The sequence below is a fragment of the Meles meles genome, chromosome 3 (genome assembly GCF_922984935.1).
Source record: "Meles meles chromosome 3, mMelMel3.1 paternal haplotype, whole genome shotgun sequence".
Taxonomy (NCBI): Eukaryota; Metazoa; Chordata; class Mammalia; order Carnivora; family Mustelidae; genus Meles; species Meles meles.
The window spans coordinates 173118756-173131339 of NC_060068.1; the positions used below are offsets into that span (position 1 = coordinate 173118756).

Below are 12584 nucleotides of genomic sequence, written 5' to 3' on the forward strand. Positions count from 1 at the left end.
AATAAATAAAATCTTAAAAAAAAAAAAAGACTCAGAGTTAAAACTTCCCACTGAGTTCGAAGCGGAAGAATCGGCTCTGAAGGTGCTCGACAAGGAAGCAATGGGCGAAAGCAGCATGCCTCGAGATTCCAGAAAGATGTGCGAATGAAGTTCAAAACTCCCTTTCGAATTTTTTTTTTAAAAGATTTTATTTATTCGACACACACAGATCACAAGTAGGCAGAGAGGCAGGCAGAGAGAGAGGAGGAAGCAGGCTCCCTGCGGAGCTCGATCCCAGGACCCTGAGATCATGACCCGAGCCGAAGGCAGTGGCCCAACCCACTGAGCCACCCAGGCGCCCCCGAATATTGTTCTCCTTAAGCTGGAAGCACCAGATGTGGGTATTTCAACTAAGTCCAAACCAGTGGGCGTGGCTGATGCGAAAAGTAACCCTCGGCTGAGCCCTAAGGGGAACGTGGGGGACAGTCGAGAGGCGGCGGCTGCGGCTCGGTGGCCCGGGCTCCGGCTCCCCAGGGGCTGCGGTGTCCGTCGCTCCAGGCGGGAGCGCGGGGAGCCCGGGGAGGGAGCCGGTCCAGGCGGGGCTTTGCTCGTCGCCATGGCAACGGCGTGAGCCGCAAACAGCCGCGCGAGCCGGCCGACCCGCGACCGGAGCGGACGCCCGCGAGAGCGCGGCCGGGGAGCGGCGGAGCAGCACGGCGGGGCCCAGCACCGGCCGGCCAGCCTCCACCGCCGCGTGTCCCCGAGGGGAGACGGGGCGCCGCGCCATGGAACAGCCGGTAGGGAGGGTGCGCGCCCCGCTGCGCTCCGTCCGCGCGGCTCCCACGCCCGCCGGCCCCCGCGGCGCATGCGCGGCACGGTGCCGCCGAAGCTCCGCGCGGCCTGCGGGGGGTGCGCGCCGTGGCGGGCCGCGCGCTTGGGCTCCGGGCTTCAGCTTCGGGGCGGGGGCCTGAAAGGGTTTACGGGAGCTTGTGGGGCTGGAATTGCTGGGTGTTGAGTTTGGCAGCTTTTCGGGGGCGGGGGGGTGGTCAGTCCTGTCCGTCGGGGCTCCCGTGACCTGCAGAAGCCGTGGGTTCAGGGAGAACCTCCTTCCTGCGCCTTCAGCTTGTCCCCCGCGCTCTTGCTGTGGAAGGGCCACTTGGAGGCCAGTGACGTGGCCCCGAGCAACCCGCTGTCCCACTGCGAGCATCGGACATATCCAGGTGTGGCGGAGGCTGCTTTTGTGCGGAGTTTGTTGGCTGTTACCAGCTCCCAAGGGCCCTCGGGTCTGGACACAAGCGGACGTTCGGTTCCCTTGGTGCGGGCGGGGCGAGGCGGAGGGAGAGGGACGGGGTGCGGGGCAGGCCCGGCGGGTGCTTTCCTCCCGCCTTTTACTTACCTTTGCCTTGGTGCACAACACGTGAGATGTCCGCGCGTTTGAACCAGCTTTCCCTTAAAACGGCTTTGTGTTCTCTCTGTCTCCCCCAAATGAATATTCTAAGTGCGAAAAACAAAAAGAAAAGCAACCCCCCCCCCACTTGTTTCTGCATTTACCTTCAAGGGAAGTTGTGTTCTTATGTATTTTTCATTTACACTGTAGCTCTCTATAGCTAGAACAGTCTATTAATGCTAATCATAAAATATGCACCCTAATCAACAAAATATGCATCACGATGAACGTAATGTGTACTTATTTAATTAAGAGCAATGTATGTAGTTTATGCATACTTAAACGTTTTCCTCCTCTCTGTGGTTATTTACCTTACTCAGAATTAGCGGTTTCCTTCTTATGGTATTCGTGGTGGTGTTCTTATTGTCATATGATTTATATGTCATAAGTACGTGGAGTTTCCATTATATATCTGTTTTGTGTTTCATCAAGACAAATTCTCACTAGTTCTTTATAGTCTTTTTACTGACTTCCCCTCCGTTTTCTGTAAAAGAAAAGAGGGACCTTGAAATGACAGATGGCATTGCTGTATGTAATACCAATAAACCAATGACTTTTGTTGAGTCTTAATTAAAAAAAAACATGTTGTATAATCTTACATAAATGTATCAAGTTTTATCCTCTCAGCATATAAAGCATAGCTATTAACCTTGTATCATGTTCTTATGATTTATTAATTATGCTTTTAATATTGAAAAATTCAGTCACTAAAGCAATATTCCAAATTTTAAAAAATATTTTATTTATTTATTTGAGAGGGAGAGTAAACGAAAGAGAGTGCGCAAACAGGGTGAAGGGCAGAGGGAGAAGCAGACTCCCCGCTGAGCAGGGAGCCCGATGTGGGACTTGATCCTAGGACTCTACATGACCTAAGCTGAAGGCAGACGCTTAACCAAACGAGCCACCCAGGCACCCGATATTTTTCCAATTTTATAAAAATAAAAAAAGGTGTGTAAATATGTATAGGAAATAGAGTAAAAGGACACACACCAAAATATTGGTACTGATTATCTCTGGCTGGTGGCATTGAAGAATAATTTAATTTTTCTTTAAACATTTTCCTTATTTTCATAGTGAACATACATACAATAAATATGTAAATATTTATACATTTAAATATAAATCATTGCATATTTAAATTCTTTTTTTTTTAAAAGATTTATTTATTTGACAGAGATCACGAGTAAGCAGAGAGGCAGGCAGAGAGAGAGAGGAGGAAGCAGGCTCCCCGCTGAGCAGAGAGCCCGATGTGGGGCTCGATCCCAGGACCCTGAGATCATGACCTGAGCTGAAGGCAGAGGCTTAACCCACTAAGCCACCCAGGTGCTCCCAATCATTGCATATTTAAATATAAAAATTATAGATTTAAATAAAATATAGATATATTGTTAATTACAAATTATAAATATTTACATTTATATGAATTTTGTAGTTAGAAAAACTTATAAGGAATCATGTCCCTTAAATGCTTACACAACTTTCTTCTCCAGAGACACACTGAGCATTCCTTTGGTAATTATTCCTGCTCTCAGTGCACAGGGATCCCCTTGTAAACACTACTTTGTGTGCTCTCTCCCCCAGCTAAGGAGCAGCCTGGATTTTATGTAAATTAGAAATGGAAGGTGGTAAATGAGCGTGCCCAGATCCATGCGAGGAGCAGCAAGTACGAAACACACGTGTGCCTCTGTCAGCCCTAAACAGTTTTCTTACCCTCATCCAGGCAGCTTATTGCCCTAACCCCACGCTCATGTGGAAAGGACTTTTAGCAGCCGAAGTAATTTATCATGGAAGCTGCAAATATGGTTTCTGTGGGAGAATGGAGACAGGTAGATACAGAGGCAAAGTATAAGGTATACAAGTTGTTACATCTGTGAACTGTGACCTCAAAGGAACTTTAAATAGCAGGGGGGAAGGAAGGGGGCCCTGCTTTTCTCCCAGGTGCAGGTGAGGGCATGCTTGAGCCAGTACCAGCCGCAGAAAGAGGCTGCTAGAGTGTGGATATTTCGAAGAATTGGTTCCCGCGGATAAGGAATGCTAGGAGGAAGTTTACCGGTTACGTTTTCTCCTGTCGTCATGCTAAGCTCTTTCCTGGCACTGAGCTCTGTGGCTGTTTATTTATACCTCTCTGCTGTTTGCTTTTGGCTTTACTCTTTGTAGCCTTCCTTTTTACAAACAGAAAAAAAAAAAGGCGGAACAACTGTTCACTCATTACTTTGTTTAGGGATAAAAGCCAGCAGCTTCAGCTCAAGAGTAGCTGGCCTGTGGAGGGGCTCGTGGTCTCCCTGACGGCTGAGTTATTGTCGTGCCAGGAGACTAGCGTTGGACACAGTATCTGGGTGGATTTGCCCTCCCTCTCCTCTCAGGGACAGCCCCACCCCCTGCCAGCTCCCGGGCGTGGTTTGATGGTGTGGAATCTCCTGGAGGAAAACATCCTTTGAGCATTCACTCCCTAGAGCAGATGCTTTGAGTGAGGCTGGGGTCGGGAGGTGGTGTCTAAGATGCTTGAGCAGTTCGGTTCTATTCTATGAGGACCTCTTGAGGGACCCGCTGTGTTTCGAGCACTGTGGGGAGAGCACTGAGGAATAGGAACTTTGCTTCTTTCCTCCCTTCCTCTGTGTTTCCTTCCTTCCTTCATCTCTTCTGCCTGTCTCCTCCTCTCGTCCTTCCTTCCTTTCCTCCCGTCCTTCCTTCCTTTCCTCCCACCCCACCTCTTCCTTCTTTCCTCCCACTGTTTGTATCGAGCGCTTTCTCCGTAGGTCTGCCTGGCAGGGGATGGGTCATTCCCTATGGAGAAAGGAGCGTGGACGTGTGACACTTGTCAGATTCCTAGGAGGAATCTGTCCAAAGGCTATGCTATTTTAATAAGTCTGTTTAGAAAAACCCCGCCATCGTACCTACCGTGGATGGGGTAATAGAATTATGACTGGCTTCGCATGGGCCGGCATTTCTGCCTCTAGGGAGTTAGTATGTAGAGTTCAGAATGTCTTTCTTTTTGGAAGCAACTTCCAGATAGAGCCAGTAGGGTGTGGCTGTGGGATGTGGGCCAAGACCCCTGTGTTTGTCCCCATGGAAGTGGTTGTAGGCGTCCTTGGAATACTTGGACATTGAGGAAAGTAAAAAAATAAAAGAAAATCATATTCGTGGAGGGCCAAATGCGGTGTGGGCAACTTCTGAACATTGTTTCGCCTATTTGGGGTAAAGAATGGAAGGTGTAACTTTTGTAGCAACATGGAAGGGACTGGAAGAGATTATGCTGAGCGAAATAAGTCAAGCAGAGAGAGTCAAGTATCATATGGTCTCACTTATTTGTGGAGCATAACAAAGAACACGGTGGACATGGGGAGATGGAGAGAAGTGGGAGTTGAGGGAAACTGGAAGGGGAGATGAACCATGAGAGACTATGGGCTCTGAAAAACAACCTGAGGGTTTTGAAGGGGCGGGGTGTGGGAGGTTGGGGGAACCAGGTGGTGGGGAGTAGGGAGGGCACGTACTGCATGGAGCACTGGGTGTGGTGCAAAAACAATGAACACTGTTACGCTGAAAATAAAAAAAATAAAAAAAAAAAGAATGGAAGGTGTGAAGCTTTGGTGTCCTGAAATGTCCACGTTATTGTTCATTGCAAAGAAACGCAGGAAAGCCTAGCTCAGAGGAAGCGGTCATCACCTACTCCGGCAATGTTCCCCAAAGGGGGTCCCCTAAAGTGACATGAACTGTGGTGGGGTCTGGGGAGACATTGGGGAACAAGCAGACCAGGGTCCTCACCTGTGTGTGAAGCTGATAGCCTGGAGGGGCAGACAGTGTGAGAGGGCACGCAAGGGGGCCGGCGAGAGGAGGCAGAGGTCAGGCAGACAGAGCTCTCCGGCCAGACGACATGGCCCTGAAGACCAGAGCCCGACGGCCAAGGTGGAGAAGAAGCCAGTGTGGAAGGAGGCAGGAGGCAGTGCTGCGTTGGTAGAGACAGAGTTGTCAAAAGGTCATTAAGGTCAAATGAGGTCAAATAAGTGGGGCCTAATGCAGTGTGACCCTTATAAGAAGAGCACATTAAGACACAGACACGGAGAGACCCCAGGAGGACACGGTGAGGAGACTGCTGTCTGCAAGCTGAGGGGAGAGGCCTCGGGAGAAACCAGACCTGCCAACAGCTTCGTCTTGGACCTTTGGACTCTGTGACTGTGAGAAATCCATTTCTGTTAAGCCTCCCATCTGTGGTATTTTGTTACGGTAGCCCGAGCAAGCGTGCTGTGTGCTAAATGGCTTGGACAGATTATCTCCATTAATCCCAATTATGGCATGGCGAGGTGGGTGCTGTCGTGATCTTCACGTTCACAGACGAGAATGTGGACGTGCAAGGTAACCGTCTCACTGGGAAGACGGGCATGCCCCACGCCGAGGGGAATCCTATACAAGTTGAAATGAAAACCCACTCAGCCCACAACGCCTGCGATCGTCATGGTGGCAGAGCACAGTGGTGTCAGTGGGAGGGGGTGGAACCTCCACTGGCCCCTCGGAGTCCTGTCTGATGTCGGCCGTTGGACAGGGAGCTCCCGGAATGTGGTCAGTGTGGCTGCATCGACCCGAGTTCACTACCACGTGTGTGATGGACGGATGCTGCTGAGGACGGAGCGTGGCCATGAACCTGTTCGGCTCCTCCATCTGCACCTGAGGAAGTCAGCAGCCAGCCACACAGGGAGATGAAACGTTGCAGGTGAGCTGGTTATGGCAGCAGACAGAGGAATTAGGGGAGCGACAGTCTTGGAGCAAAGAGGCAGAGGCTGGTGAGAAGCTTTCAGATGGAGGTCCTTCCTCTCCAGCCAGGTTACGATTTTCCATCCGAGCTTGTGCGTGAAGACGGTCAGACCTTTGGTGGCTCCGTTAGTAATGATGCTGAAGAGCAGGAAAACCTTGTGTTCTGTGTCATGCCAGTTTTGATGGTAGGAGGTTGTTGTGTCTGGGGTCTGAGGTTAGGTGTCTTTTCATAGCCGCAATGTATAATGAGTCATTTTTCTGCAGGATTTTATTCTTTCCTCTTCGCTTTTTATGGTACAACGGGCTGTTTTGCTGACATTTCTTGTAGTCAGGGTTTAAAAGGTCTGTATTTCTTTCATGTATCCTACATTTTCGGCTGGTGCAGAATTGAGGATGGTACTTTTCCAGGAAGGTCAATATAAATAATTAATGATCTCAGCGGCAGAATTCCTTTTCAGGGAGGAAATTGTCTTTGTTTGGGAAAAACAAACAAACTCAGTTAAGTCACTAGAGAAAGGAAATGAGGCCTGAGGGGAAGCTAGAACAAGGCAGGAGAAGGCTGATGGCAAGTTCACTGTCCGGGGGTGGTGGGAGGTGTGGGGTGGAGGGAATTTGAAGTTTCTAGAGGGAAGGCTGGGGTGTCTGGGGATAGGCAGGTGTGGAGAAGTCATAGAAGGATCCCCCGGGCGAGGAAAGCTTGGAGAGCTTCCCCCCTCTGACCTCTGGGGAGGTGGGCTTGATGCATGAACCATTTTTAGTTTCTGGAGTTTGAGCAATGGGCGGTGTTGGACGTTTGCCCCCTGGGACCCGGGAGGAAGAAGCTCAGAGCTGGAGGTGATCCTGTGCCCTTCAGCCCCTTGGGGTGAGGGGGAGGGGTTTGCTGAAGTCTTGGGGAAGGCCCAGAATGGGTACCCTTGCCAGGTTCACCTTGATCTCAAGAGGCTAACACCTGACAGCTGACCCACTTCTGGGTCTCTCATTGCAGGGATGTGACTATGAATTAGTGAAGTGGATTCCAGAACCACCCATGAAGCAAATCTCTTTATAACCAAACTCATGCTTTTTTAAACTTTTTTTTTTCATGCCAGACTCTGCTTTTTTAAACTTTTTTTTTCATGCTGGACTCTACAAAATTCATTTTATTTATGGTCATATGCTATTAGGGGAGACACTTAGGTCTATCTCTAGCTCGATGCTGAGTATAAGAGACAATTAAAAATGTTTAACTGAAGAGTCTTTTCATGAGATCAAATTCTATGTAATGCACAATTTGTTACCTTTGCAGTTAACAATAGAGCGGGTGAGATATTTTATTTTCTTTTTGCTGAGAGAATTAATCCCAGAACCCTTGGCTATTTAATGCCCTTTCCCCAGGCTTGTGTACACCTGGAAACAGAACAATGAGAAGTCCTTCCCATCAGTTCATTTACTTTTAAACTATGTTCTACCTGCTTAAAGAGAAAATGTAGAGAGAGTAACGCACAGTATATTTAACTTGTTTTCAACCGTGTTGCAGCGTCTGCGTCATGATTACATTTGTTCATTAACTTCATAATGACTTAAGGACCTGATTTCATCTTTGTTAGAATTTTAAATTCTCTGTTCGAAAGCTGAGCATGTGCAGACAGGCGCCACTAAGGAAGCAGGTGGGCGCCCGCTGCCTCTTCATCGAGGATGTTGATGTCCGTGTTTGTGACTTCCCACTGCCCCTTCCCCAGCTTATACATGCTTCCAGGGTGTTAATGAAGAGCAAAAATAGATTTCCACTTCTCAAAAAAGAGCTTCAGTGTTTCTGGGATAATTAAGGCCTCGAAAGATGCAATTGGGCCACCGTCCCGCCGTCTCTGTGGTGGTAGTGGGTTTAATAGGGGACTGAGAACCCGGCTAACCTTGGGAGCGTGATTATATCTCCGGGACCGCTTGCGAATTTCCACCGGCGAGCTAAGATTTTCAATCTTATGATAAGATCTAAAAATGGCTAATAATGTACTCATACATCCTTGATCTGCTCTTAGTTTTGGGCAATCACATCGGGTGAGCGTGTACACGGAGCCTAAATTTCTTCATTCAGCACGGGCTGTGCGCACCGCGCCGCAACAAGGGAGTCCCCTGGAGAGAGAAGTGCATTCTTGCCGTGGAATTTCTTACAGACTTTTAAAGTCCAGTTTTTAGGCCACTGGCACCAAAGTGGTAGGAGACAGGGCCCAGCACATCACCAGTGAATCGGTAAGCGCAAAGAAATAAGGCTGAGATTTTTAAGCGTTTTTGTGGAAGGCGAAAGAGCAAAGATTAGGTGCAAATGATCTGTTGAGACAGTGATAACGACAATTCTGAAAAGAGATGTCACCGGCTTTTTTTCCTTCTCACTTTCTATCGATCCTTCTCTGAATTTCTTCGGTGCGCTCTGTGCAGTTTTGTGGGTAATCTGGGACTACAGTGGGCGTCGGTTGGGGTCTGAGGTTCATGGTAGGACCAGTATGCCAGCAGGGGAGAGGATGCCCGGTCGTCTTCGGGAGCACATCGGGGTTTGAAGGATTCCAGGTAGCTCAGAGCTGCTCAGTTCGGTAGCCCCCACCCAGCCAGTGTCCGGGGATGCCCACCAGACAAACCCTTCATCCTCTGGAGTTGTCCAGACTCCTTTTAACAAGACCCGCCGTTTGCAGGGACATGAACAATATATTTTAAAACTGTTTAATCCCTTATAAAAAAAAAAAAACCAAAAAACAAAAACCGGTTTAGTCCTTGACTGTTTAGAAATAGCTATTTCCCGGAAGGTAGGTGAGCAGGTGAGCTGAGAGGACCACGCACGCGTGTGGTACTCGTGGGTTTGCGACACCACCATGCCACTTCGGGGGCGGGGGTCTTCATTTCCCAAAATTCAATCTCCTATGTTGAAATTCCCACTTTGGGTGCTGGAGGATCCTTGCAGTGAAGCAAAGGATTTTGCTCACTACTTGTTTCCTATGGCACCCGGACTTCTTTACAAAATTTGGTCCTTGCCATGCTTTTGAGACGAAGATACATTCACCACTTTTGCAGATGGGGATTTTTGCCCGAAGTTGTGCTGCACGACAGAGGAAATAAAGAAATGGTTCTCTTCCTGTTTTTAGGCTTCCTGAGTTTCCACCGTGTTTGTGTCCCCTTCCTCAGCTCGGAAACTCCAGCCCTGGAAACGTGAAGAGCTTCCTGTCACTCCCTGCTGACTCCTGTTCCCCTCCTCCTTTGCCACAGGCTTCTTTCTATCACTTCTGCCCCCCCAAACCTGCCCTCTTGGCTCTGGATCTCCCTGCAAAGCATCAACCCCCTCCCCCCAGGTGGGGTCCAAAGGATTCAGGGGATGTCCCCTCCTCTCTCTGTGCTGAGCGGAGCCGAGCAGCCATTCTGGCTGAAAAGATTGGTTTGGGCCTTTTTTGTGGCACAGACATGTAGATTTCATGGCTTCACTTTCAGCCCTAGGTCTTGAAGAAGACACACTTAAAGAGGGCCAGCTAGCTACTATTTAAGGGTTGTCATATTCTCAGCTGGGCATGACACCTTCTCCAGTCTTTTTTTTTTTTTTCTAAACACAATTTGGTTTTCTTTTACTTAGTTAAAAAAAAATGAGAAACAAACTGAGGGTTTTGGAAGGGAGGGGTGTGGGGGGTGTTGGGTGAGCCTGGTGGTGGGTATTAAGGAGGGCACGGATTGCATGGAGCACTGGGTGTGGTGCTTAAACGATGAATCTTGGGACACTGAAAAAATAAAATAAAATAAAATTAAAAAAAAAATGATGCCATTCATGCAAGTCAGGTTGAGGCATGCTTGAGAGAGACACAGTCCAGACTTGTAGGGTAGAGATGGGAATCCAGCCCCTAGACACCTAATGTGCTCTGAGAGGGGAAGCAGCTCGTGTGAAGTAAGAGGTGAAAAAATAAAAAGGAAAAAAGAGCCTCTTATTTAAGACATTTCACTTGCATGTCTCTGGATTCCTTTGGTTAATTTATTCAGGATTAACCGTTTCCATGTTTGCTATGCATTCTTCAGTTTACGTTTTTTCTTTTTCCTTTTTAAGAAGCAAGTTCCCTTTAATAAGAACATTAAGACACATAAAATGATCTTTTTAAGTTTGTTAGAACAAATGTGTATTGTTCCTGTGGCACACGGTTTCCTTCCCTCTCCTACCCCTCTGCTTTCATCATTCCTTCCTTTCTTCCTTTTTTTGGTTCCTTTCTTTTTTGTTATGCTTTTTATTTATTTTTCTCTTGTTTTATTAGTTAAGAACAAAGACTCTGGAGCCAGATTTCATGGGTATGTTTCCTGGCCGTACTGTTCATTAGCTGTGTGACCTTGAGTTGGTAACTTGATCTCTCTGTGCTTCAGGGTTATAATCAGTTAAAAAATGGGAATAGTAATAGTAACTACTTCAGAGTCATGTTGTGAGGATTGAGTTGATATTTTTAAAGTGCTTAGAACAGGGCCCAATAAAGAGTAACATCAATAATTAAAATTAAAAAAACGACAGATTTAAACCCAGGAAATATAGATAAAAATAGCTTAAAAATAATATGTAGGCCTACCTTTCAGTCTCAGGAAGGTATCAATAGTCATCTCCCCATGTGTATGACCGTGTAATTTATTTTTATTTTAAAATTTGTTTATTTTTGAAACATATTTTTAAGTAATCTCTATACCCATCGTCGGGCTTGAATTCACGGCCCTGAGGTCCAGAGTCACGTGTTCCACTGGCTGAGACAGCCAGGCGCCCTGTAATTTATTTTTGTTTTGAAAAAAATTTATTAACAAACATTGATTCCTACTTTTGGAGCCTGATTTTGTTTTCCATTTTATAACATATCATAAACATGTTTCTGTTTCATTAAGATGCTTCTTGAGGGGCTCCTGGGTGGCTCAGTCGTTAAGCATCTGCCTTTAGCTCAGGTCACGGCCCCAGGGTCCTGGGATAGAGCCCTGCATTGGGTATTCCCTCGCTGGGTGTCTCTCTCTCTGTCAAATAAATAAAAAGAATCTTAAAAATAACTAAATAAATAAAATGGGGGCTGCCCAGATGGCTCAGGCCTTGAGTGTCTGCCTTCAGCTCAGGTCATGATCCCAGGAAGCCAGGGGGATGCCTCACCACCTGTTGTTCCAGATGCCGGCTTGTGTTCCCTGTCTCACTGTGTCTCTCTCTGTCGGAAATAAAATCTTAAAAAAAAAAAAATGCTTCTTTAACACAATTTAAAAAAAAGTTATCTCTAGATCCAATATGGAGCTTGAACTCATGACCCCTAGATCGAGAGCCACTGACTCGGTTCCACTGACTGAGGCAGCCAGGCACCCCAACACCAGTTTTAATGGCTGTGTAGAATTCCGTTGTACAGCTCGACAGCAAGTTATTTTATGAATTTCTTATTGTGAAGGTATAAAGTATTTTGTTATAAGTATTCTCACATTAGCAATGATAAAGAAATGACTATATATGTACACACACGTATGCATATATCTGGTGACCACGAGATGTCTCTGCTTCTCCCAGCCTGCACACAGCACGTCCTGCACTCCTGGGCACTTTCTACCTGCTCGGGGTCTCCAGTGAGCCAGCTCAGTATTCAGCCTGTTTCTGCCCTGGCTTCGTCTGAGAAATGCTACTTACTCTAGGACAGGTTTGAGTTCATAACACCTTGTTTAAACAGCAAACACACAAACTCCTCCAAACTAAAGTAAAACGGAACTAGAGACTCATCAAACCCTCTATGGTAAGAAATGCCTCCATCTCAAGAATAGGAGGCTTAGAAGTAGTAACCAAAAACACGTGGCTAATGGACAAGGAAAAAGTACTCTCTGATTTAATAAAACAATTTGCAACTCTCAAAATTGAGAGATTTCTTAAGTTCTCAGGTTATTGTGAATAACCGTCAGTTTGTCAGAATAGATTCTTACCGACTGGAATGAGGGCAGAGCCAAGCCTGGAGTGAATCCTTTCCCAGATAAGGAAATCAACGGATGGTTCAAGCTCGCCACCTAGTGGCTGCTTATGAAGCGGCTTCCTCGAATTGGGTGTTACTGGTTGTTGTTTCCATGGGACAGGTTTATTTCGTTCACCGCTGTGTTCATTTTCCTCCCGGCAAAAGTCATCCTTATTTGAGGAGTCCTTTGAAGCCTCTGATTACATTCTCTCATCTTTGGTGGATGATGATGCATTAAACTCCGTATATTTGCTAATAGGATCTTTTGTGTGAGAAATGGGGAAGGAAGGGGAGTCAGCGCGAAGCTGTGTTTATTTAGTTGGCTGCTTCCAGGGTCCAGCCTGGTGGGACTGTCAGCCACGAGGCCACATGAGCCTCAGACAGTCAGTCCAGGGGAGGGAAGTGAGGGAGAATTTATCTTGTGCTTCATTTCCCCACTGGGGGATGTTTGCTTCATTGGCTTTCGTTCC

General features: G+C 47.2%; 1 protein-coding gene across 1 annotated transcript in view; it reads left to right on the forward strand.

The window, feature by feature from the left end:
* The first annotated feature begins 524 nt into the window (after nucleotides 1–524).
* Nucleotides 525–12584, forward strand: part of DNAH5 (dynein axonemal heavy chain 5) — a 273433-nt gene continuing 261373 nt past the window's right edge. Inside the window, exon 1 of the mRNA XM_046001046.1 lies at nucleotides 525–776. Coding sequence (XP_045857002.1) covers nucleotides 765–776 — 12 coding nt within the window. The 5' untranslated portion in view covers nucleotides 525–764. The remainder of the gene's footprint in view (nucleotides 777–12584) is intronic.